This window comes from Hemitrygon akajei, chromosome 31, assembly GCF_048418815.1.
Source record: "Hemitrygon akajei chromosome 31, sHemAka1.3, whole genome shotgun sequence".
In the NCBI taxonomy this organism is placed as follows: domain Eukaryota; kingdom Metazoa; phylum Chordata; class Chondrichthyes; order Myliobatiformes; family Dasyatidae; genus Hemitrygon; species Hemitrygon akajei.
In genome coordinates, this window is record NC_133154.1 from 41,399,116 (window position 1) to 41,422,731 (window position 23,616).

The 23,616-nt window shown below is 44.8% G+C and overlaps 1 protein-coding gene across 3 annotated transcripts in view; it reads right to left on the reverse strand.

Annotated features, from left to right (window-relative positions):
- The window catches only part of LOC140719283 (perforin-1-like), a 40,049-nt gene extending 23,051 nt beyond the window's left edge, over positions 1 to 16,998 (reverse strand). Inside the window, exons 1-2 of one of the 3 annotated variants that reach the window (XM_073033803.1) lie at positions 15,038 to 16,998; positions 11,707 to 11,816 (exon numbers count right to left, since the gene is read on the reverse strand). Coding sequence is in view for 1 of the 3 variants with exons in the window: in XM_073033801.1 (XP_072889902.1) it covers positions 15,038 to 15,099 (62 nt within the window). In the remaining 2 variants the exon portion in view is untranslated. The remainder of the gene's footprint in view (positions 1 to 11,706; positions 11,817 to 15,037) is intronic. The other 2 variants (XM_073033801.1, XM_073033805.1) reach the window with 2 other exon arrangements.
- Positions 16,999 to 23,616: the final 6,618 nt, after the last annotated feature.

Genomic DNA, 23,616 nt, shown 5'->3' on the forward strand with positions numbered 1-23,616 from the left:
GGTGACCAGAACTGTACACAATATTCCAAATTTGGCCTTACCAATGCCTTGTACAATTTTAACATTACATCCCAACTTCTGTACTCAATGCTCTGATTTATAAAGGCCAGCGTTCCAAAAGCCTTCTTCACCACCCTATCTACATGAGACTCCACCTTCAGGGAACTATATTCTTGCTTTATATTCCACATTTTTCACTCTATCTTGAATATTCGTTGATAATAGGAAAAAATCTATCCTTGAATATGTTTTATGTCTATTTGAATAAAATGAATAATCTCTTTCTTTTGGATTAATTCTTCTCCATATATCAATCAGATTTAAGTCTTTCATCAATGATAGAGTTAATTTTACTGCTTTTGATTTTGTAACAACCTTTGTTGATCTATCTAAAACTGGATCTAGACAAAAATTAAAATCTCCACCTATTAATATTTTATCATGTGCGTTAGCCAAATTCAAAAAGACCTCCTGTATGAATTTTACATCATTTTCATTTGGTGCATAAATGTTCATAAGGGTCCATAGTTCTGAAAAAATTTGACAGTGTATAATTAGATATCTCCCCGCCGAATCAATTAATACGTTTTGTATTTTAATTGGTAGATTTTTGTTAACCAAAATTGCAACTCCTCTTGCCTTTGAATTAAATGAAGCTGCAATAACATTTCCAACCCAGTCTCTTTTTAATTTCTGATGTTCTATGTCTGTTAAATGAGTTTCTTGTAAAAAAGCTATATCTGTTTTCATTTTTTTAATATATGGTAAAATTCTTTTTCTTTTTACTGACCCATTAACATTAAAACTTTAAAAATTTAGTAGATTAGTCATTTTTTTTTATTATATTACTCCAATCTATAATAATACCTAATCTTTCAACTTCCGTGGTATCCTGGGAAATCTTTATAAAAATCTCCATGTTGCTATGTGTGTCCCCACCAATCATCCAGGCAAAAAGATAGAAGAAAATTAAAATATAAAGAAAAAAACAAAATACCCCCCTACTAATGTTGTGGAAAAAAAACACAACATTACCCCCCTCTGCTGTACGGGTCATGGCAACCGCCATGATTACACACGTGAATCCCGCAGTAACCGATCCAAAGCTCCCCAGCCCCCCCGCAACACAAAAAAGTATATGTATAAGAAGAGAAAAAAAATACTATTCTCATTTAGTATTTCTAAAATTTTGCTTTTCTCTTCTATAATATCCATAAATGTCCATCACTTCTGTTCGTTGGGTCTATCTTCATCTTTAATCCATTACGTTTGGAAGCCTCTATGTGTAGTTAGCGAATAGATGGAAGTTCTTGTACAAACTCCTCCGCTTTTCGATAATCGGGAAAAAAAAATTTTCCCTCCTCCAAAAAAATTATCTGTGTTGCTGGATGACGCATTGTAAATTTATAACCCTTTTCCCATAAGGCTTTTTTCACTGGGTTAAATTCCTTCTTTCTCTTCAACAGGTTGTAACTTATATCAGGATAAAAAAGAACTGGTTTCCCTGCTATCATCAATGGCCCGTTTCTATTTTTGGCACTTTGGGCAGCGGCCTTCAGGATCTTTTCTTTGTCTTGGTATCGTAAGCATTTTATCAAAATTGATCGTGGGTTTTGATCAGCTCGAGGTCTTGACCTATGAGCCCTTTCAATCTCAACTGGAGTTTCTCCTTCCATTTCCAATTTTTCAGGGATCCATTTTTGAAAAAAATTTATTGGATCTTCTCCTTCTATATCTTCTTTAAGTCCAACAATTTTAATATTATTTCGTCTACTGAAATTTTCAAGCTTATCAATTTTTTCCATAAATTGTTTTCTTTCTGATGCCCAAGCAGTATTTTCATTTTCTATTTTGTCCATTCTTTCAACCATGTAGTTTCCAAGTCCGTAATTCTTTTTTCCATTTTTTCCTGTCTCTTTGTCATTTTATCAAGCATAATCTCCATTTTGGTCATTTTTTTCGAGTATTTTTTGATTATTTTTAATTACTTTTAATGTGTCTAATTTACACATTATTTGCCTCAAAGTTTTTTCTATATTTCTAGAAGGATTTTTAACTCCTTCATCTGATCCTTCCGAGACATTTGACTGTCCCTCCGATTCGCTATCACTTTCAGTTGCAGTGGTAGCTGGGCTTTGTAGTTTTTGTTGCTCCCATTTGCGCATGCTCCATCCTTCGCGTTTGCGCAATTCACGATGGCCTTTTCCTTTAGGAATGGCCAATGTTGCCGCAGTCTCCTGTTCCGTATCGCCGGTGGTATAATGTACCTGAGACCGCGGTTCCTCGGTAGACGTGGGCCTTGTTCTTGTTCCAACTTGCGTAGTCTTCCCGGTATTAGTTTTCTTCATCTTCCTTCCTTCAGGCATAGCTTGACACAATCCGGAGTAGTTTATAAGTAACTTTTAGAAGGTACTGACTAACTTTTCTTCATTTAGACATTAATTTATTAACTTTTTACGGGAGAGCTGGGTTCCAGCGTCTCGATCCTATGTCATCACGTGACGTCCCCCCCCGCTTCCCTTCTTTGGCTTTTATGTTGGCTTTGACTTCTCTTGTCAGTGATGGTTCTGTCATCCTGTCTTTAGAATACTTCTTCCTCTTTGGGATGTATATACAGGTGTCCCTGACTTTACAAATGTTCGCCTTACACCACTTCTCTTTTACGAAAGACCTACATTACTAAACTGTTTGCGCATTACAAAGAGAATTTTCGCTTTTATGAAAATTTTTCCCATATAAATTAACGGTTCTTCACTTTACACCATTTTGGGCTTAAGAAAGGTTTCATAGGAACGCTCTACCTTTGTAAAGGGTGGGTGGGGGGGGACCTGTATCCTAAGCCTTCTGAATCACTCTCAGAAATTCCAGCCATTGTTGCTTTGCCATCATCCTTGCCAGTGTTCTTTTCAGAATCTGGTTTAATATCATCAGCATGTGTCGTGAACTTTGATAACTTTGCGGCATCAGTACAATGCAATGCATGATAAATATAGAAAAAGTCTGTGATCACTTGTCCCTAAGGGTTCCTTAAGGTTGTTATATAATGTGGACAAGCTCCCACTACCTATTAAATGCTCCCAATGGCATCTGCCTCTAATAGCCTCTGACAACCAAGTCCAGCTCCTGGACTTCACATGTGGCTTAGCTACTAAGCCCTGCGGAGCCGTTTCTACTGACAGGAGAAGGGGCAAAGGCAGATTATTGACACCTTAAAACCAGTCATTTCGGACAGATGGGACTCATCAGCCGTGTTTGGCAGCTCATTTAGGAGAGGGAATGCTCTGATCTCAAATCTCCGCTGCCTTGCGGCTGTACCCACTCATGGGGAAGGCTTCAGGAGTAAACCCCGAAGGAAAACTCCAGAGCTGGAGTCCCTAAGGCAGTCCTACATTGAGTTTTATGTTGACAGGCAATTCCTGTGACACTGCTGCTATCAAACTGTATCGGTCTCTGCCGTTCCTTTGGGTTTGCAGATGTGTGGAGAGGGGGAGCTTCTACATGGGCAACAGCTTTGTCTCATAATCGTCCTGCCCGGGCTTGCATATCTAGACAGCTAGCACCCAATATCCATGGTCAACTCTGACCAATGGAGGCCCTCACCTCATCTCACCCGAAGAGTTCCTTTACCTTAAGCTCTCTAATCAATCCTGGTTCATTGCACAACACCCAATGCAGAATAGTTCATCCCCTAGTGGGCTCAACCATGAGCTACTTTAAAAAGCCATCTTGTAGGCATTCTAGAAATTCCCCCTCCTGGGATCCAGCACCAACATGATATTCCCAATCTACCTGCATAGTGAAATACCCCTTGACTATTGTAATATATCACCCTTTTGGCATCTATTTTCTATCTCCCATTGTAATTTGCAGAACACATCTTTACTACCGTTTGAAGGTCTGTATATAGTTCCCAGCAGGGTCTTGTTACCGTTGAGAACGAGGGACTGAGAGACACCAGTCAGTGTACATATCTCCCCCTGAGAGAGAGGGACTGAGAGACACCAGTCAGTGTACATATCTCCCCCTGAGAGAGGGGGACTGAGGGACGCTGATTAGTGTACAGATTTCCACCTGAGTCAGTGAAGTGTGTGAAGATTGACCTCAACGGTATCGGAAAATTTCTTGGTCCATGAGATCATTGCTTGCTTCCCGCAAAAAACTGATTAAATCTCCAACTCAACTAAGAAATCCTTTTGTGGATACCATCGCTTGCTGCTACTGATGTCTCATCTCTTGATGTGGTTTGTGGTGTCCCAGTTTGGACCATGTGACCCTCCTCCTCCTCCTGTTGGCTATTTCAAGCTCGCAGGGGTTTCTTTGCGAGCACTGAGAGTCAGATCTAGCTCGCCACCCCCCACCCTCCACATCCGCAGCAGGCTGTTTCGCCACCCTACTGAGAATCTCTCTTTTTCAGCCTTCCAAAGCTGAATGCCCTTGGAAGCATGTCAGGCACACCGACACCACCACACTCCCTCCGTGGAAGGCTGTTCTTGTGGGGGAGCTTCATTTCCAATTTCATCCACACCCTCACCTCAAATAGCTGTGGAGTGTTTGTTAAATGGCGTGAGATCAAGTTGACGTTCAACAAAAAATGCTAAATCTGTCCTAAACCCTCGGCTGCTCCTGCGTCAGCAAAGGACTGATTCTGCTGTTAGAACACAAACTTCCTCCTGAGAGAATAGTAAATGTACATCAATACCTTCATCACTAACAGGAAAACCACAACAGTAAAAATCAAAGACGGTACTTCAAACCGGGTTATATCCCACAGGTACACAAAGAGGGTACTTCAAACTGGGTTGTATCCCACAGACACACAAAGAGGGTACTGTACTTCAAACTGGGTTATATCATACAGTCACACAAAGAGGGTACATCAAACTGGGTTGTATCCTCAGTCACACAAAGAGGGTACTGTACTTCAAACTAGGTTGGACCCTGCAGATACACAAAGAGGGTACTTCAAACTGGGTTGTATCCCACAGTCACACAAAGACAGTACTTTGAACCTGGTTGTATCCCACAGACACACAAAGAGGGTATTTTGAACCGGGTAGTATTCTGCAAATGCCTCAGACTGGGGTGGATCCCACACTGAAAGTGTGTGGTTTAAAATACCTATTTCCAAAGTATGAGTGAGTGCCTTGAATGCGTGCGCATGGACGGTAGTGTGAAAGTCACCTGTCCCGGGCCTTTCCCAGGACTCCGGTAGTGTGAAAGTCACCTGTCCCGGACCTTTCCCAGGACTCCGGTAGTGTGAAAGTCACCTGTCCCGGGCCTTTCCCAGGACTCCGGTAGTGTGAAAGTCACCTGTCCCGGACCTTTCCCAGGACTCCGGTAGTGTGAAAGTCACCTGTCCCGGACCTTTCCCAGGACTCCGGTAGTGTGAAAGTCACCTGTCCCGGACCTTTCCCAGGACTCCGGTAGTGTGAAAGTCACCTGTCCCGGACCTTTCCCAGGACTCCGGTAGTGTGCATCTTTGTGTGTTATGGACCAGGAAGCATGAAGTTTTGTTGAGGAGTGGTTGGAATGGACTAAGTGAGTGTCTGCACATATGTTGCTAGAGAAAGGTAAATGTGAGAAAGCCACTGTTGTGGCTTTCCTGTTAGTGATGAAGGTGTTGATGTACATTTACTATTCTCTCAGGAGGAAGTTTGTGTTCTAGCAGCAGAATCAGTCCTTTGCCGACGCAGGAGCAGCCGAGGATTTAGGACAGAAACACCTTATATTCCATTTGCCTAGCCTCCAACTTCATAGCATGAGCAATGATTTCTCAAACTTTCAGTAATGTCCCCCACCACCCCCTTCCCCTCTCTCACCTTATCTCCTTCCCTCTGGTGCTCCTCCCCGCTTTTCTTTCTTCCATGTCCTTCTATCTCCTTCACCAATCAACTTCCCAGCTCTTTACTTTATCCTTCCTCCTTCAGATTTCACCTATCACCCGGTGATTCTCTCTCCTCTCCACCAACCAGCCCAAAACATCGACTGTACTCTCTTCCATAGATGCTGCCTGGCCTGTTGAGTTCCTCCAGCATTTTGCATGTGTTGCTCAGATTTCCAGCATCTGCAGATCTTCTCTTGTTTGTGGAAGCAGACTGTCTAACTCAGTGTTTAAAACAATTAGCATCAGAATCTGTGGATGAATTACATATTTGTCACTTGCTGCACCCCAGGTTTGAATAAAGTCCCTGACAAATGGCACCTCCTGAGCGATTGGTGAAGCTACTGTCAGCTAGTGCCTGCCTCAGCTGGAGATCTGCAATAGCTGTAGCGGAGGCCGGAGGTGGAGGGGGGGCGGTGGGGGATGAGCAACGGGTTGATTTAAATGTATCCTGAACTGATCTCTCAGGAGGCTAGAAAATATTTCTCTCGCATTGGCATAAGATACACAGTGGTGCACAAAATTCAATTAGGTTAATATGTAGAACACCCGCAGAATATATTTTAAAATATTCTGGATTAGTCCCAGAAGCAGGAACACCCATCTTAATAAATGTTATTGTACATGAGTTGCAACCAAGGTTAAGGAAAATGTGTTGTCTACTGTTACTTTTGTGAGATGAGACGAGATAAAAATGAATCTCAGGTTTGTATAGTTTATATACTTTGATAATAAATGTAGTTTAACCTTTGGGTGAAATTGTGAGTGTTTCATAATGTTGCAACATCAAAGGATGAAAGCTGTGAAGGGGAATGGGAACTGTTAGGGTCACATATTTACTTCACCAGCATCCAATCTTCAGACATGAACACAGGTTGTAGATTGAATCTAGAATGCAGCTCTGAATAATAGTTTTCCTGGAGCTGTGCACTGGACGTTGATTGCAAACCAGCCAATGCTGATTAATAGTGATCATAATATGATTGAATTCACACTGAAATTTGAGAAGGACAAGCTAAAGTCAGATGTATCATTATCACAGTGGAGTAAAGGGAGTTACAAAGGCAGGAGAGAGGAGTTGGCTGGAATTGACTGGAAAAGAACACTGGCAGGGATGATGGCAGATCAGTAATGGCTGGAATTTCTGGAAGCAATTCAGAAGACACAGGATATATACATCCCAAAGAGGAAGAAGTATTTTAAAGGAAAGATGGTACAACTATGGCTAACAAGAGAAGTCAAAGCTAAAGCCAACATAAAATCCATAGAGAGGGCATATAATAGCGGAAAAATTAGTGGGAATTTAGAGGATTGGGAAGCTTTTCAAAACCAACAGAAGGCAATTAAAAGAGACATTAAGAATGTAAACATGGATTACAAAAGTAAGCTAACCAAAAATATCAAAGAGATACCAAAAGTTTCTTCAGATACATAAAGTGTAAAAGAGAGGAGAGAGTAGATATTAGACCATTGGAAATCAGTGCTGGAGAGCTACTTGTGGGAGACAACAATATAGTGGATGAACTGAATAAGTATTTTGCATCAGTCTTCACTGTGGAAGACACTAATGGTATGGTGGAAGTTCCATGTGTCAGGGGTCATGAAGTGTGTGAAGTTACCATTACTAGAAAGAAAGTTCTAGGGTTATTTAAAGATCTGAAGGTGGATAAGTCTCCTTGATTAGATGGTTAACACCCCAGGGTTCTGAAAGAGGTGGCTGAAGAGAAAGTAGAGGCACAGGTAATGATCTTTCAATAATCACTAGATTCTGGAATGGTTCTGGAAGACTGGGAAATTGCAAATGTCACTCCACCCTTCAAGGAGGGAGACAGGCAGAAGAAAGGAAATTATAGGCCAATTAGTCTGATCTTAGTTGTTGGGAAAATGTTGAAGTCGATTACTAAGGATGAGGGTGCTTGGAGGCACATAATAAAATAGGCCATAGTCAACATGGTTTCCTCAAGGGAAATTCTTGCCTGTGTTACGTACCCGTGACACGTGACAGTGGTGTTGAAGCTATACTGGACTTAAGGTAGTGGTCTTGTGATAGTGGAGTGACGTCATTTTCCCGCCAGTAGAGGTCATGTGACAGGTTTTTTTTACAGGGTATAAAAGGAGGACCCCTCCCTGTGAGGAGGGGCAGTTCATGGCTGGATTTGCCATTTTGACTTCATGCCACTGCGTGGTTCAATATTATGACACAGTTTAGTTGAAAGATGGAGTTTTATTTAATGCCTAAAGTTTAAAAGGTCATTGCCGGCAGTTTCTTTATAATACTGCCAGTTAAAAGTCAGTGGAGAGTGAAGATCGGAGTTCGGGAGCTAAAAGATCGAGGAAAGTGGATTTCGACGGTGAAACAGGTTCGACCTTGTTTGATCCTCATTCGGAAGGAATTCGTTGGCTGTCCCTATGTTAACCCCTGTGAATAGCAGAAAGGGTTTGGGTACAGTTTTGTCAAGGAAAGGTCAGTGCCATTAAGCCATTTCATTTCCATCTTCATAAATTCTCCGTGGGAAAAGTATAGCTCAACTGGGAGCTGTAGCGACACGACGTGAAAGAGAATTTAAATCTTCTAAAAAGTCTCTCCTTTAATGGACTGCAAGCATTTTGAACTTTTGCGGTATTACTTTGAAGAACTGTTTTTACAACATCGCTTTAAGAACTATTTTTAAGCCTTATCGCTTTAAGAACTGTTTAAGCAGCCGCACAGCAGCTGATTTCCGGTTACGTTAGTGATTTGTTTACTTTTGGGGGTTTGTTTTTCAGTGTTTAATAAATGTTTTATTTGTTATAAAAACCCCTGCCTCACTTATTTATTTATTGTTGCTGAATCCGTAACACCTGACAAATCTTTTGGAATTCTTTGAAAAAATAGTGAGAAGAATAGACAAAGAGGGAATTGTTTTTTTTTGTCATGTACTTGGATTTTCAGAAGGCCTTTGACACGGTGTCACACATGAGGCTGCTTAACAAGCTACAAGCCCATGGTGCTACAGGAATTATTCTAGCTTTGATAAAGCAGTGACTGATAGGAGGCAAAGAGTGGGAATAAAGGGAGCCTTTTCTAACTGGCTGCTGGTGTCTAGTGGTGTTCCACAGGGGTCTGTGTTGGGACTGATTCTTGTCAGTGGCTTCGTTGCAAAATTTGCAGGTGATATGAAGATAGGTGGAGGGGCAGGTAGTATGAGGAAGTAGAGAGGCTACAGAAGGACTTAGACAGAAATGGCAGATGGAATACAGTGTTGGGAAGTGTGCGGTCATGCACTTTGTTGGAAGAAATGAAAGGGTTGACTATTTTCCTAATGGAGAGAAAAAATATGAAAAACTGAGATACAAAGCGACTTGGAAGTTCTCATGCAGGATTCCCTAAAGGTTAATTTTCAAGTTGAGTCAGTGGTGAGGAAGGTAAATGTAATGTTAGCATTCTGTTGAAGAGGGCTAGAATATAAAAGCGAGGATGTAATGTTGAAACTTAATAGAGCAGCGGAGAGGCCTCACTTGGAGTATTGTGAGCAGGTTTGGGCCCGTTGTTTTAGAAAGGATGGGCTGAAACTGGAGAGGGTTCAGAGGAAGTTCACAAAAATGATTCCAGGATTGAGTGGCTTGTCACATGAAGAGCGTTGGATGACTCTGGGCCTGTATCACCAGAAATCAGAAGAACGAGAGTGACCACATTGAAACTTATTGAATGGTGACAGGACTTGATAGAGTAGATTTGGAAAGGATGTTTCCTATGGTGGGAGAACCTAAGACCAGAGAACACAGCCTCAGAATAGAGGGGAATCCTTTTCGAACAGAGATGAGGAAGGATTTCTTAAGCCAGAGAGTGGTGAATCTGTGGAATTCTTTGCCACAGGCAGCTGTGGCGGCCAAGTCTTTACGTATATTTAAGGCAGAAGTTGATAGATTCTTGATTGGTCAAAGCATGAAGGAATACAGGGAGAAGGCAAGAGATTGTGGGTGAGAGGAAAATTGAATCAGCCACACTGAAATGGTGGAGCAGACTCAGTTGGGCCAAATGGCCTAATTCTGCTCCTACCTCTTATGGTCTTATAGTTTTGTGATCTTATTAACATTCACTTTGGGTGTCTGGAGTGTGGGTGTGAAGAAGAAAGTCTTTGAAAACTATATGTAATTCAATGGAAGCATTGTAGATGCATTGTAACTATGTAATTGTCTTGCTGTTACCTTTGGTCTTTAGCATATAAAAATGTCATGTAATATTGGGTCAAGAGGCCTCCTCCTCCAAAGTGTTACAATGTGATGCCCGCTGCTCAATTTTATTGAATAGAAGTACAACATTTATGTATCCACTAGCTCCAATGTCTTTCCAGAGACTCCGTTCACCTTACAACGTCTGGGACACCTTCATGACCCAGCGATGGACCTCAGTGGGTGAGTGCTTTTGAAATTTACACTCACAACTAGGATCTCTTTGGGTCAATGACTACAGGATCACGAGGTAGCGCAAAAATGGTGGAGAAATGAGCTAATGGATATAGAAGTAGTGTGACGTGTGCATGTACAGCTGAAGGAAAACCTGAACTCAGCCCACCAGGAAGTTTTAGGTTTAGGGATAGCAGTGGGATCAAGAGCATCATAGGCCAGTGAGAGAGACCAGAGGAGGGCAAAGAGAAGTCAGTGAGTGGCTGTAGTGGATGTAGCTGATGTGGTTACACCAAGACTTGTTTTGTGTGTCAGCAACTGGGGCGCGAAGGAAGGAACTGCTGGAATAGACATGGGAGGGTAGAGGAGATGATGGCTAGAGGTAGTGTCCTGAAAAGAGAGGAGGGAGTGAGAATCGCTCACCAAAGCAGGCAGAGGCCACAGCATTCCGATTTGGCTGCTGATTGGGCTATGGAGCTGGTGAGGTCAGACAGACGGCCGACAACAACTTCTATTGCCAGTGGTGGCCATCCACTGATGTACACGAGAGTTATTAGGGGCCGGCAATGTGAGATGTTAGTGGACGCAGGGTCATCAGTATCAATAACTGATCTACCTCTGCCCATGGCCAGAGACACGATTTACATTACCAGTGCAGGAGATGACACAAGGAGGGCGGACAGAAGTCAGACCCAGGAACTTGAGATTGAGGGAGTGCAGCTTCCTGTAGATTTCTGGGTGCGCCCAAAGAGTGAAGGTGCTATCGTGGGGATAGGCACACTGAGTAAAGCTCAGCAAAAGGAAAAATAACATGAACAAGACAGGGACAGCGAACATGTGTGACCTGCAAAGCAACTAACATGGCCCACAGAGAGACCGCAGCCCCAAGCAGGGAGGAGAGTCAGGGTGACGTGTGGGAATCATGTCAGGAGGTCCCAAGGCTTGGGGCCAAGCACGGTCAGGAGCTGTAAGAAGTAGTACAGCTGCCTGAGGAGGTAGCAGTGATTAAAGTAAAGGCTCACCATAGCGGGGAGAGTAAGGAGCTGAAAAGGAACGATTGGGCAGGTATCAGTACAGGGGGACAGCAGAAGAACAAGAAGCTACAGAAATTACAAGTGTAGAGGAAGAAACTACAAATGCCGACTTAGTAAGATTACATGGAGATGGGAAGCACTGCTGTAACCAGGGTAACACACTGAGGGATCGAGCAAAGCAGCAGCAACATTCTGTGGATCAGAGAGAGCCAGAGGGAGGGAAGATGGTCCTCCCACAGCCAGGTGACCAGGTCACGGTAGGGGAGCTGGCTGAAAAGACAGGTTTCACTTCCTAATGGACAGAACCATGGGTGGTGCCCCAGATGAATGATGCCTGTGTGGGTGCACAGTCCAGGTGAGGCAGCCAGTGAAAACATTGGACTCAGGTTAAACCGTATGACCCACCTTCTTGGCGCCCTCGCAGACTGGGCGAGAGATCAATGTACCCGGTAACAGTGTCATTGCAGAGAACCCAAGCGGTGAGCACCAACCGGCTGCATCAGACCTGACCCCAGCTGATGGAAGCAAACACGAAAACAGAGGATACTGAGAGAGTGTGACAGCAAGCTGTGAATAGCATGTTAATTATAATGGTAACTGGACCTCCAGCTGCTGAAGGCAGATAATTATCACGTAGAACAGAAAAAACATTTGGGGAAAAATAGACGGGAGTTACAGCAGAGACATCAGGTTCCACAATTTCAATAGCATGCCAGACCACGAAAGAAAAGAAATTGCACACAGCTGGGCCCTTTCAGTGGTGGGGCCAGTGATCGACTGTCGCATCTGGAGGGGCTGCCACCAGGGTGAGATCCTTGCACCCATCCTGTGACACAGACATGGCAGGAAGACGAACCCAAGTGCAGGACTCCAACGCGGAGGCAGGATCAGGAGGCAGAATCTCCGTAGCGAGTGTAGAATCGGGACCAGGCTGAGTCAGGACCTGGGAGACTTGGTTTACGGAGAGATAGGGGGTTGAAGACTTGGAGCAAGGTTCCTCTCTCTCTCTCTCTGAGAGTCGACCAACAATCTGGCAAGGGCTGACCGGAGCTGTCGGAGTCTTATCCTCGGGTGGCTAATGGAAACCAGGTGCTGGTGATTGAGAGGAATTGGGGAAGATTGGGAATCAAGTGTGGGGATTAAGGACCAATTAGGGAGGAGAGGGGAAAGGTGGGAAATGCCAGCCAGGACCATGACACATCCAAACAGAGACCACCCCATCGACTCCTCGATGAGAGGTCTGAGAGACTAGTCATCATGATTCTGACAATCCTTTGGCATGACATGGAGTGTGAAGTGTTGCCTGTATGCCTGATACACGAAGGGGTGAAGATAAAGAATGAGATCAAACTGTAATCAGCCAGCAGGGAAGGAGGCAACAGGCGTACAGATGATGAAGCTGCATTTTATAGACTTGGTCAAATTTCCAGGGCGGGAGTCTTGTAGATAGTCATTAGGGATGAAAGCTCAGATGCAAATGCACGTAGGGTAACTAGGGAAGGGATTCCGAAGCACGGGACACTTTTGCTGTCCTGTTTGATTAGATCCTCCTTAAATTTTGGCCTTTCTGGAACAGATTTATCTTTGTCCAGGAGGGACCGCTAAGGTGAATTCTGGAGTTAGGGTATAGAGCAACTAATCTTCAAATATGAACACGGATTGTAGATTGGATTTAAAATGCAGCCCTGAACAATAGTTTTCCTAGAGCTGTGCACTGGAGTTGATTGCAAACCAGACAATGCTGATCAATATACACTTTGTGTGTCTGGAGTGTGGGTGCAAAGAAGGAAGGGTTCGAAAACTATATGTAATTGAAAGGAAGCACTGTAGATACATTGTAAATGCAGAATTGTCCTGCTGTGACCTTTGATCTTTAGCATAAAAAAATGCCATGTAATATTGGGTCGGGAGGCCTCTTCCTCCAAGAGTGTCTCAATATGGTACCTGCTGCTAGTTTTTGTTAAATAAAACACTCCTGTATCCACAAGCTTCAAAGTCTCTCTGTTGACTTTGTTCTCGTTACAGCAGGGACAATACTTGAGACTTCTTGGGCTGCTCCACTATATCCTCTGGGTGATATTATGCATGTTGTTTTAAAAATATATACAACAGCTGTCCTATACAACTTGAATGTTATTTAACTTGTACTGTAACACATACAAAATGCTGGAAGAGCACAACAGGTCAGACTGCTATGAATAAAGAACTGAGGTTTTGAGCCAAGACCCTTCTTCAGGACCTGCCTCAGTGTTACCCATGAACTACTGTTGAACTAGCCCAATTACAGCGTGAGGCATCAGAGGCTGAAAGACTTTATAGACTAAAGCACACTATGCGCAAGAATATAAAGGATATTCGGGTATAATCGAAAATGAGAGATTCTCGACCATAGTGAGAAAAGTAGCAGCAAATTATATGATTTGCCAAAGACACAACCTCAAAAGACACGGCCAGTATCTGCAGAAGGCCCTCCCCTGGAATCTATTTGTACATCTCCAAGTGGATTTTATGCTGTTACCTAAATGTATGGGTTATAATTATGCTTTTATCTCCAGGGGTAGAAGCTTATCAATCCCAGAGAAATAATGCTGTACCTGTTGTATTATAAGAATTTATACCTAGGGTTAAGATCCCTGAGAAAATCTCGTGACAATTGCCCTCACTTTATAGGTAAAGTTAAATAGGATTTGAGAACCAATGTGAGTGCCATTTCTCCTGTCTTTACCACCCACAATCGACTGGGACAGAAGAGGGCTCTGAAAAGCAGGTTAGCTAATTTGTGCAATGAGACACACTTATCTGGCCAGGCACACTCCCACTGACTCATGACAAATCACTGCACTCCAAACCACATGGGGAACAGGCCTATCTCTGCATGAGATAGTATTGGGACATCCCATATGTTTGCCAGTTGCCTCTCCCTTTTTGATTTAAACAGATAGATACTATGAGTGAAAGCACATCACCGTATCACACAGCACTAACTCAAGCTCTTAAGGGTTTCCATGAACAGGTAGTTGAAGCCCAGGTCATGTCTGGCCACAGGGTTAACGGCTGGGAGACTGGGTACAGCTGAGAGCTTACCAATGAAAGAGCTGCCTTCAGCCCCATTGAGAAGATCTGTTTCAAGTACCACTAGCTACTACTGTAAACAGCTCTAAAGGAGCAAGGGAAGCCGATGTGGGTCCATGTGCATTGCACGTCATGCTAGCAGTGCCACCAGACCAGGGAGCCAGTGGCCAGAAGAGCCTTGATTACAAGGATTGACTAATTGAACTTTTGCTTGCAAGCTTACGCGGTGACATGTTTCAGATAGTTTGCCAACGTACAGAACAGCATCCTGACACTAACACAATCAGTCACGATGATGGTTGTGTTCTAAAAGGTCCACATATTGTTACGTTCCTCAGTAACCGGGTGGTTTTCCAGCAAAGATAGATGGATGTACCGAAGCCGGATGCTACTATTTTCAAACGTTTTATTCAAAAAGGGGCACAAACGTATGGTTAATACAAACATTCAAATCATATACATCGTCAAAACTCAATCTAAAACACCGGTGTAATAATAATCATTCAAAACACAAGCTCGATCGTCGTCTAGGGGTAATGTAGATTTTATATCGTTCGCTGGATATCTAAAAGTCTTTTAGATCACGGCAGTTTCACTTAGTTGCCGGCGGAAGTGTCGCGTTGGTGCACTTTTGTTAGAAAGACAGAGAGCATGAAGCATTTACCCGACAGGTTTTCCAACCTGTAGGAGGTAGTCGGAAGTCTCGTTGGGGGAATGGACTCTCATCTGTGGCTTCCCCTGTAGCTAGGCCGTCTTCCGTGGTGAAGTCGCCAATCCCAGGCAAGGGAAGGACGCACACGAACCCCACCACCGGCTGTAGCTATTAAAACGCTGTCGCAGGATTTCTAGCGTTTCTCCTTCGTGTGTTTCCTTGGTGCGTCTGAGACCCCGCCTCAGCAGTCCCCCTTTATATCTGGACTGGCAGGGTTGTAGATGTCAATCAGGGTGGGGGGCGAGGCAATCCTTCCCCCATCACCCATCTCACATTGCCCTGAGATTTTGCACGTAGGCCAATTCCTTATCCCACAAAGGTGTCTCCCAAGACAATGGCTATGTCTGAGGCTTTTGTCTTGTTGAGCTGCCAATCCACATTCCAGACCGTAAGGCTCTCTCTCTCTGGCGATTCTCCCAAAGGAGGGGGCTGAGGTCATAGCAGGTTTTTTACCAGCGGTTAAAAACAGGTTGGTACAGTACTTTTTTTAAATCTACATACTACACAAGCTTTTCTCTTCACAGAGTACTACCATGATACGTTCAAGTCATTATCTAAACAGGTAACAAGTACAGTGCCCCTTTCTTTAATATCTTAACCTCACGTGCCGTACTAAAGTCTGGTAGCATCAAACTTCAGCTTAATAACCACCTTATTTATTTTCTTCAGCAACATAACTAAGGAGGGGTGATCTTAGCTTAGGTGCATCTACAAAAGTTTATACAAATACTAATCGTTTCGGTCGTGTTATTTCACCGGCAGGTCTCCAAAGGGGTTGTCTTTATTTTTCACAGACTTTGGCGCGAATCCGTACAACCGGCGTTGCTGTTTAAAAATGGCATTTCTATTACCCATCACCTTTTCCCGGTGAGTCCCCCCGTGGGGAACGTGAGTAATTTGGCGAGGTACTCTCCCGCCTTTCCTTCCCACAAGGGTTATTCTCTTAACTCCCCGTCCCCAACCTAGTCCATCAGGGGAATTTCCGCCCAGGTAGTTAACCCTTTTCCCAAGACCATACAGGCTGATGTGTTTCAGTGCGAACCTTTTCCTCCGGCCGCATTTAAATTTCGGCTTCCTCGCGGCGCTCTCTTGAATAACAATAGCGTGTGAGGCACCTTTACATTCCAAATCAGCCTGTACTCGATGCGCAGGCATCCATCTAGACTTTAACCTTTTTTCATTCGAGTTGGGAACTACAGATTTACCGTTCTCCCCCATAACAGTTACCTCTCCATTCGTAAACTCCACATTAACTCTGATCACTCCCCTCAGCACAACCCTCGGGGAACTCGCACCCCCCAAGGTTAACCCTTTCTTTCCCGAACCAAGTCTATCTGCTCCAAAAGGACGACCGTCTCGTCCAGCTGAGTCAAATACCTCAGACTTTCTGAGCTCCGTGACTAGGTTCAGGACTACGTGCATCCCCATCTTGGACACACTCAAAAGGGGCATTGGCCTCTTCCAGGCTTTCAATACCCGTACCCTTTTCAAATTCTAAATTCCCCTGATCCTCCCAGTTACTCTCTGGGCAACTCACTTCCAGAGTAAACTCAACCCCGCGGGCTGAAAAACCCCATCTGCTAACCCAGCAGACTTCTTCAAGGTAATGGCATCCTTTTCATCTAGGACTGCCCTCATTTCATTATCGGGAACATCTTTAGAATTTTCAACTTCTTCAAACAGTCCTGCCAAACCAGACAGATCATCCATGTCCAACCCTGGACATTTTAACAGCTTTATCTGTTTCTCATCTTTATTTCCTACCTCTAGGACCTTTCTCTTCGCTAAGGGAGGATCTACCTTCTCTCCCTTACCCCCTTTTACGTTACTATTCCTCGTTCTACCGCCCTCGAAACCCTCGTGGCACAGTGTCGGTAAAAACGTCGGAGTCGATTTTAAACTGCTCCCGTTCTCTGCTGCCGCTCTCGACAGGCTGCGAGTGTCCGCGCATGCGGGATAGCTCCGGGACTCTATGGGCGGGGCCTCAACACGCACCGGTCGGCGGGTCATAGTCATGGACGGCCAAACTCTTTCTCCTGCTAAATCGTTTCCAAGGAGGACATCCACATCAGTTCTCGGGAATTCTGATGGCACCCCCATTTCAACTGATCCATACACCAGCTCACAATCCAAAATGACCCTACGCAAAGACACCCTTTCTGTCCCTTTTCCTATTCCTCTCAGGGCTACCTCGCCCGTCGGAGGTCCGAATTGTAATACGTTACGGCTAATTAATGATAGCTCCGCCCCCGTGTCTCTCCAAATCCGTACGGAGATAGGCGGGTCCCCCTTCCTCACAGACACGGTTCCGTGACACATAAATCTCCGAACCCTCGCGCTCTCTGCTCCCCTGGGACACTCTTGCCGATTTTCTGATTACCACTGCACACCCGATAGGAATCGCTGCTTTCCCTCTCTCTGGCTCCTTTCTTGGAGCAAAGCATTTAGATGCAATATGACCCACCTTTCCACAATTAAAACAGGTCACACCAGGACCTCTCCTGCCGTCTTGCCTCTCCTCAATTTTACCACTAGCTCCCAGCGGGATTTCCGCCTCAGCCGGCGGACTTTCTCTACCGTTCCCATGGTCTCTCTGGTAACTTTTTGGCGAGGAAAACTGTCTTGTGGGTTAGGGCATATTCATCTGCGAACCTAGCCATCTCTGAGATGGACTGATTCGTCCTCTCATTTAAATACATTCGGATCTCCTCCGGAACACAACCTTTAAATTCCTCAATCAAAAATAACTCCCTGATACGCCCATAATTCTCGGCCACCTTTTCCGCGGTGCACCAGCGATCCAAGAGCACACCCTTCTCATGGGCTAGCTCGGTATATGTTTGATTCCTTAAATTTCGGAACCTTTGTCTATACGCCTCAGGTACTAACTCGTAACCTCGGAGAATGGCCTCCTTTACTTGATCATAATTCCCTTCCCTTTCTGGGGGCAGCGCGGCATATACCCGCTGTGCTTTCCCTCGTAACACACTTTGTAACAACGCCACCCACTGCTCTCTGGGCCACTTCTGATTCACTGCCACCTTCTCAAAAAGCAAGAAATAACTATCAACATCCGTCTCCTCGAACGGGGGGACCAACCTCAACGCCCGATTAAAATCAAACCCCTCCTCCCTCTCTTCCCCTTGAGCTCTTCGCTCTTGCTTTCGCCTGTCCAGCTCCAATTCATGGCTCCTTTGTTTCTCTTTCTCTTCTGCTTCTAGCTGCTTTAGCTGGAGCTCATGACCCCCTTTCATCTCTAATTCCTTTAGTTTGAACACCTGCTCCCTTTCCTCAGCCTTTTCCTTTGCAGCTCGTTCCGCAGCCTTTTCAGCTGCTTCTAGCTGCTTTACTTTAAGATCATGGTCCAACCTTGCTTTCTCCAACTCTACCTGATCTGTCCCACTCGCTAATCTCTTTTCGGGGACATTTTCCAAATCCTCAGCTGCAAACACCTCCTTTTCAATGTAATACTGATTTATGACCCTTCGCACTTCCTGCTTTTTCATTGCTGGCTTCACTGCTGTGAGGTCTAACGCCTGCGCCAAATTTACCAAGTCTGATTTTGTAGCCTTCCCTAGCGCCTCTACCGTCGGGTTTCTCATAAATTCATCCACATCCATCTTTGCTGGTTTCCTGTCTGGCTACCTGCATAACCAGATTTAAGTTTGGACTTACTGACTGACTTACTTACTACTTACTTACTGACCCTCCCCTTTGGTTTCAAATCCGGGACGAGCAACCCACTTGTTACGTTCCCCAGTAACCGGGTGGTTTTCCAGCAAAGATAGATGGATGTACCGAAGCCGGATGCTACTATTTTCAAACGTTTTATTCAAAAAGGGGCACAAACGTATGGTTAATACAAAACATTCAGATCATATACATCGTCAAAACTCAATCTAAAACACCGGTGTAATAATAATCATTCAAAACACAAGCTCGATCGTCGTCTAGGGGTTATGTAGATTTTATATCGTTCGCTGGATATCTAAAAGTCTTTTAGATCACGGCAGTTTCACTTAGTTGCCGGCGGAAGTGTCGCGTTGGTGCACTTTTGTTAGAAAGACAGAGAGCATGAAGCATTTACCCGACAGGTTTTCCAACCTGTAGGAGGTAGTCGGAAGTCTCGTTGGGGGAATGGACTCTCATCTGTGGCTTCCCCTGTAGCTAGGCCATCTTCCGTGGTGAAGTCGCCAATCCCAGGCAAGGGAAGGACGCACACGAACCCCACCACCGGCTGTAGCTATTAAAACGCTGTCGCAGGATTTCTAGCGTTTCTCCTTCGTGTGTTTCCTTGGTGCGTCTGAGACCCCGCCTCGGCAGTCCCCCTTTATATCTGGACTGGCAGGATTGTAGATGTCAATCAGGGTGGGGGGCGAGGCAATCCTTCCCCCATCACCCATCTCACATTGCCCTGAGATTTTGCACGTAGGCCAATTCCTTATCCCACAAAGGTGTCTCCCAAGACAATGGCTATGTCTGAGGCTTTTGTCTTGTTGAGCGGCCAATCCACATTCCAGACCGTAAGGCTTTCTCTCTCTGGCGATTCTCCCAAAGGAGGGGGCTGAGGTCATAACAATATTCAGAAGCTGTGTTGCCACCGCAGTCTATACCCTGAATTGTAGTGTGAAGGGAGCACAGGAATGCACTGCCCGTAGACAGGAGTGGCCATTGCACCTGCTCTGATGGATGGTACCAACCTTCCTACCAACAGACTGCATCGACCCCCAGCTCTGAAACTGCTTCGTGAGGGTCAGGGCGAAGTTTCTTATTGCAGTCATGATGGACTGGGAATAGATTTGGGTAAGAGTATGTGCTATGTCTATACCACAGATGAATCCTGAAAATGCTGCTTACTGGGTGTGTAACCATCAGTCCTATCACCGACTGCCAGGGGTAGAGAGCATCACCAGATCGAGCAAATATGGTACTACATAGGCCAGACAGTAACCACCCCTCAACAGCTTTGGTTTGGATGAAAGAGCCCGTTTTGGAAGGGTTATTCCTGGCCTGATGGTTACACACCGAGTAAGTAGAAACAGCAGCAGAATTGAACCCTGTTGTCGTACTGTAATAGTGTTACACTAGCAAGTTTGTTCAATTGTATATGAATACCCATGAATACAGCAATATGAAACTGTATTGCTCCAGGGTCAAGGTACAAAACACAGAACCAACAGTCACACACAGTACAAGATACATATACAATATCAGTAAAATGCAGAATGAAGTCCAAGCCTCTGAGTTCTCGAATGTCGCAGCAATCTGTACAGTTGATGTTTCAGGCTGAAACCCTTCAGCAGGATGGGGATACTTTTTTTTCCCGTAGATGCTACCTGACCTCCCGAGTTCCTCCAGCATTTTGTGTGTGTTGCTCAGATCTCCAGCATCTGCAGATTTTATCTTCTTGACAATATGGCTTGTCTTCTGTCAAGCGAACACTGGGTGGGGGAGAGCTTGGATGCTGTGCCACACCACCTCAGTGGAGGGCACCGACCCTGATGCCTCTACCTTGGGCGGCTGTAAACGGGCAACACTGCTACTATGCTACTGTGCCACAACCACACCTCCCGGCGCCCCCCCCCCCCACATAAAAATAGAAAATGCTGGAAAGAGTTTGCAGTTTAATCCTGATCTGTCCGAGCTGCAGTTTACCTTGAGCAAAACCTTTCCCACCACTGAGGACATTCTCAAGAGGTGGGGCCTCAAGAAGGCACCATTCACCTTTAAAGACCCTCACCATCCAGGACATGCTCTTGTCTCATGATCACATTTTAGGAACAACATCTGCTATCAGTTTTCTGAATAGTCCATGAATTCACGAAGGCCTCCCTTGTTATTCCTCATTATGCACTAATTATTTATGTATTTATTTGCTTGTTTGTTTATTTATTTGTTATTCTGTCATTTATAGTCTTTTGACGCAATGTGGAGCGGGCTAGGACTTTTTCTCCTTGAACGAAGAAGGGTGAGTGCTGACTTGACAGAGGCATTCAAGATTATAGTGTGGAAAGCCAAGCCCTTTTGCCCAGGCCAGCAGTGGCCAATACCAGAGGAGGAAAGTTTAAGGGAGATGCTAGAAGTAAGTTTTTTACAGTGGATTCCTGGAACACCCTGTCAGGCACAGACACGTTCAGCCGAGATGGCCTGTTTCCGTGCTGTAATTGTTATATGCTTATATGGGTGGTGGTAGAGACAGCTACATCAGGGGCACATGGTTGAAAATGAAATGGGGGGTTTGGGCTGTGTGTGACAGAAAGGTTAGATTGATTGTGGACTAGGTTAAAATGAGGGTACAACATTCCGGGCAGAAAAGTCCCTACTGTGCTGTAGCGTTTTACGTTCTATAATAATGTTTAAGTCTTTGCACTGTACTGTTGCTGCAACACAACATATTTCGCATTACATAAGACAGTGATCATAGAGATAATTCTCATTCTAGTTCTCTCTTTCACTTCCTCTCTCTCAATCATTTTCTGACTCCTTTTCAACCTCCGCCTCTTCCTGTGTCTGTCCGTCTCTCCCACTCTTTGTGTTGTATCCCTCTGTCTCTCTCTATATCGCTCTTGCTCCTCATCCTCACTTCCTTTTATGTCCAATTTATGCTTTTCTTATGAATGCTGTTTATCTGTGTGTCTGTGATGCTGCTGTGTGTAAAGTTATCATTCCACCTGTGCACACATATTGGTGCATATGGCAATAATCTTGACTCAGCATCTTTATTCCTTCCACTCTCTCTATCGCTCATTAACTCGCCCCTCTCAGAATCAGAATCTGGATTATTATCACCGGCATGTGATAATAAACTCTTGCTCCCTCTCCCTCTCCCTCTCCTTCTCCCCCTCCCTCCCCCCTCTCCCCCTCTCCCCCTCTCATTACACCACCCTCTCTTCCTTGCTTCTTTCTCTCTTTCACTCCCCTTCTCTCCTCTCCTGCACACCCTGTTGGCACTGGTGAAAAGTGGCAATGCTTTGCAGGAGGTTTACAAAACTTCTTTATGTACTTCTGAACTACTCTCACTGCAATCTGCAGCTGGTCATTTTCCTTTAGGCAACATATACTTTTGAATTGTCTTAACAAATTTTCAATTTCACAATCTTCTGAAGGACTTGGTAGAATTAACTCTCAAGGATGCAGGTATGGCACATTTAAGTGGACGAAGGTACATCGTCCTGGCTGTAAGAACAGAAAGAAGGAAGGGAGGACTCAAAGCCACACTAAAATGTCAGTGAACGAAACTTCCTCTACCCAGTATCTTATTGGCAAATGTACAATCGCTGGAGAATAAGATTGAGGACATAAGGGCAAGGTTGCTGAAGAAATGCCATGTCATTTCTGAAACATGTCATGTTTCACAGAGACATGGCTCACTCTGGACACACCGTAGACCTCGGTAAGACCAAACAGCTTCTTGACAAACCGGATGGAGCAGCCGCTGATTCAGAGAACGCAAAAGGTGGAGGGTCTGTGCGTCATGACAAACTGTTTGTGGCGCTCAGACACAGCAATCTGATTGAATTCCTGTTCTCCTGGCCTGGAACATCTAACGATTAAACGCCGACTGTTCTACTGAACAAGAGAGTTCTCCATGATCCTGAACAGGCACTCGAGGTACAAACAGGAAACAGCCTATCCCGGCGCCTTTAAAGTCATTGTCGAGGATTTCAGTCAGGTTTGTCTGAAGAAATTTCTGTCCAATTATCATCAACATATCACCTGCAGCACCAGGTGTCCCAACACACACGACCACTGCCATATTACCACAAGGAATGCCTGCTACCTGATTCCTAGACTGCATTTTGGGAAATCTGATCACTTGGCTGTCCTCTCCCTACCTGCATACAGGCAGAGGCTAAAGACAAGGCTCCAGTGGTATGGACACTGAAGGGGTGGTCACGGGAGGCAGAGGAGCAACTGTGGGATTAATACGAGTCAGTGGACTGGGCCAGGGTCTGAATGAATACATCACAGACTTTATAAATTAAGTCATAGATGAGTGTGTCCTCGCAAAATCATTCTGAGTCCTCCCCAGCCAGAAACCCTGCATGTACCACGCGACCTGCAATCTGCTGAGGGCCGCGTTGGTGCCATTCATGTCTCGGACCTCCAGAAAGCCACCGGCAGGTAAAATGGCAATTTCCGACCAAACCTGAGGCAAATGGGGATGCTATCACTTCTTACAAAGTGAAATGAAGGAAGATAGATGACAGCAGGGTTTCACTCCCAAATGATCTCAATATCGTCTAAGCTCGCTTTGACTGTCAAAACATGGAGGAACCTTCGCAAGCTGCCACAGACCCCAATGACCCCATGATTTCAGTCTCTGAGGCCAACATGAGAGCATCCTTCAGGAGGGTGAACCCACGGAAAGCATCCGGCCCTGATGGGGTACCTGGCCAAGTACTCAAGACCTGTGCTTATGAACTGGCTGGAGTGTTCACTGATATCTTTAACCTCTCGACTTGACAATCTGAAGAACCCATCTGTTTCAAGCAGGTTTCATTTATATCAGTGCCGAAGAAGAACGTGCT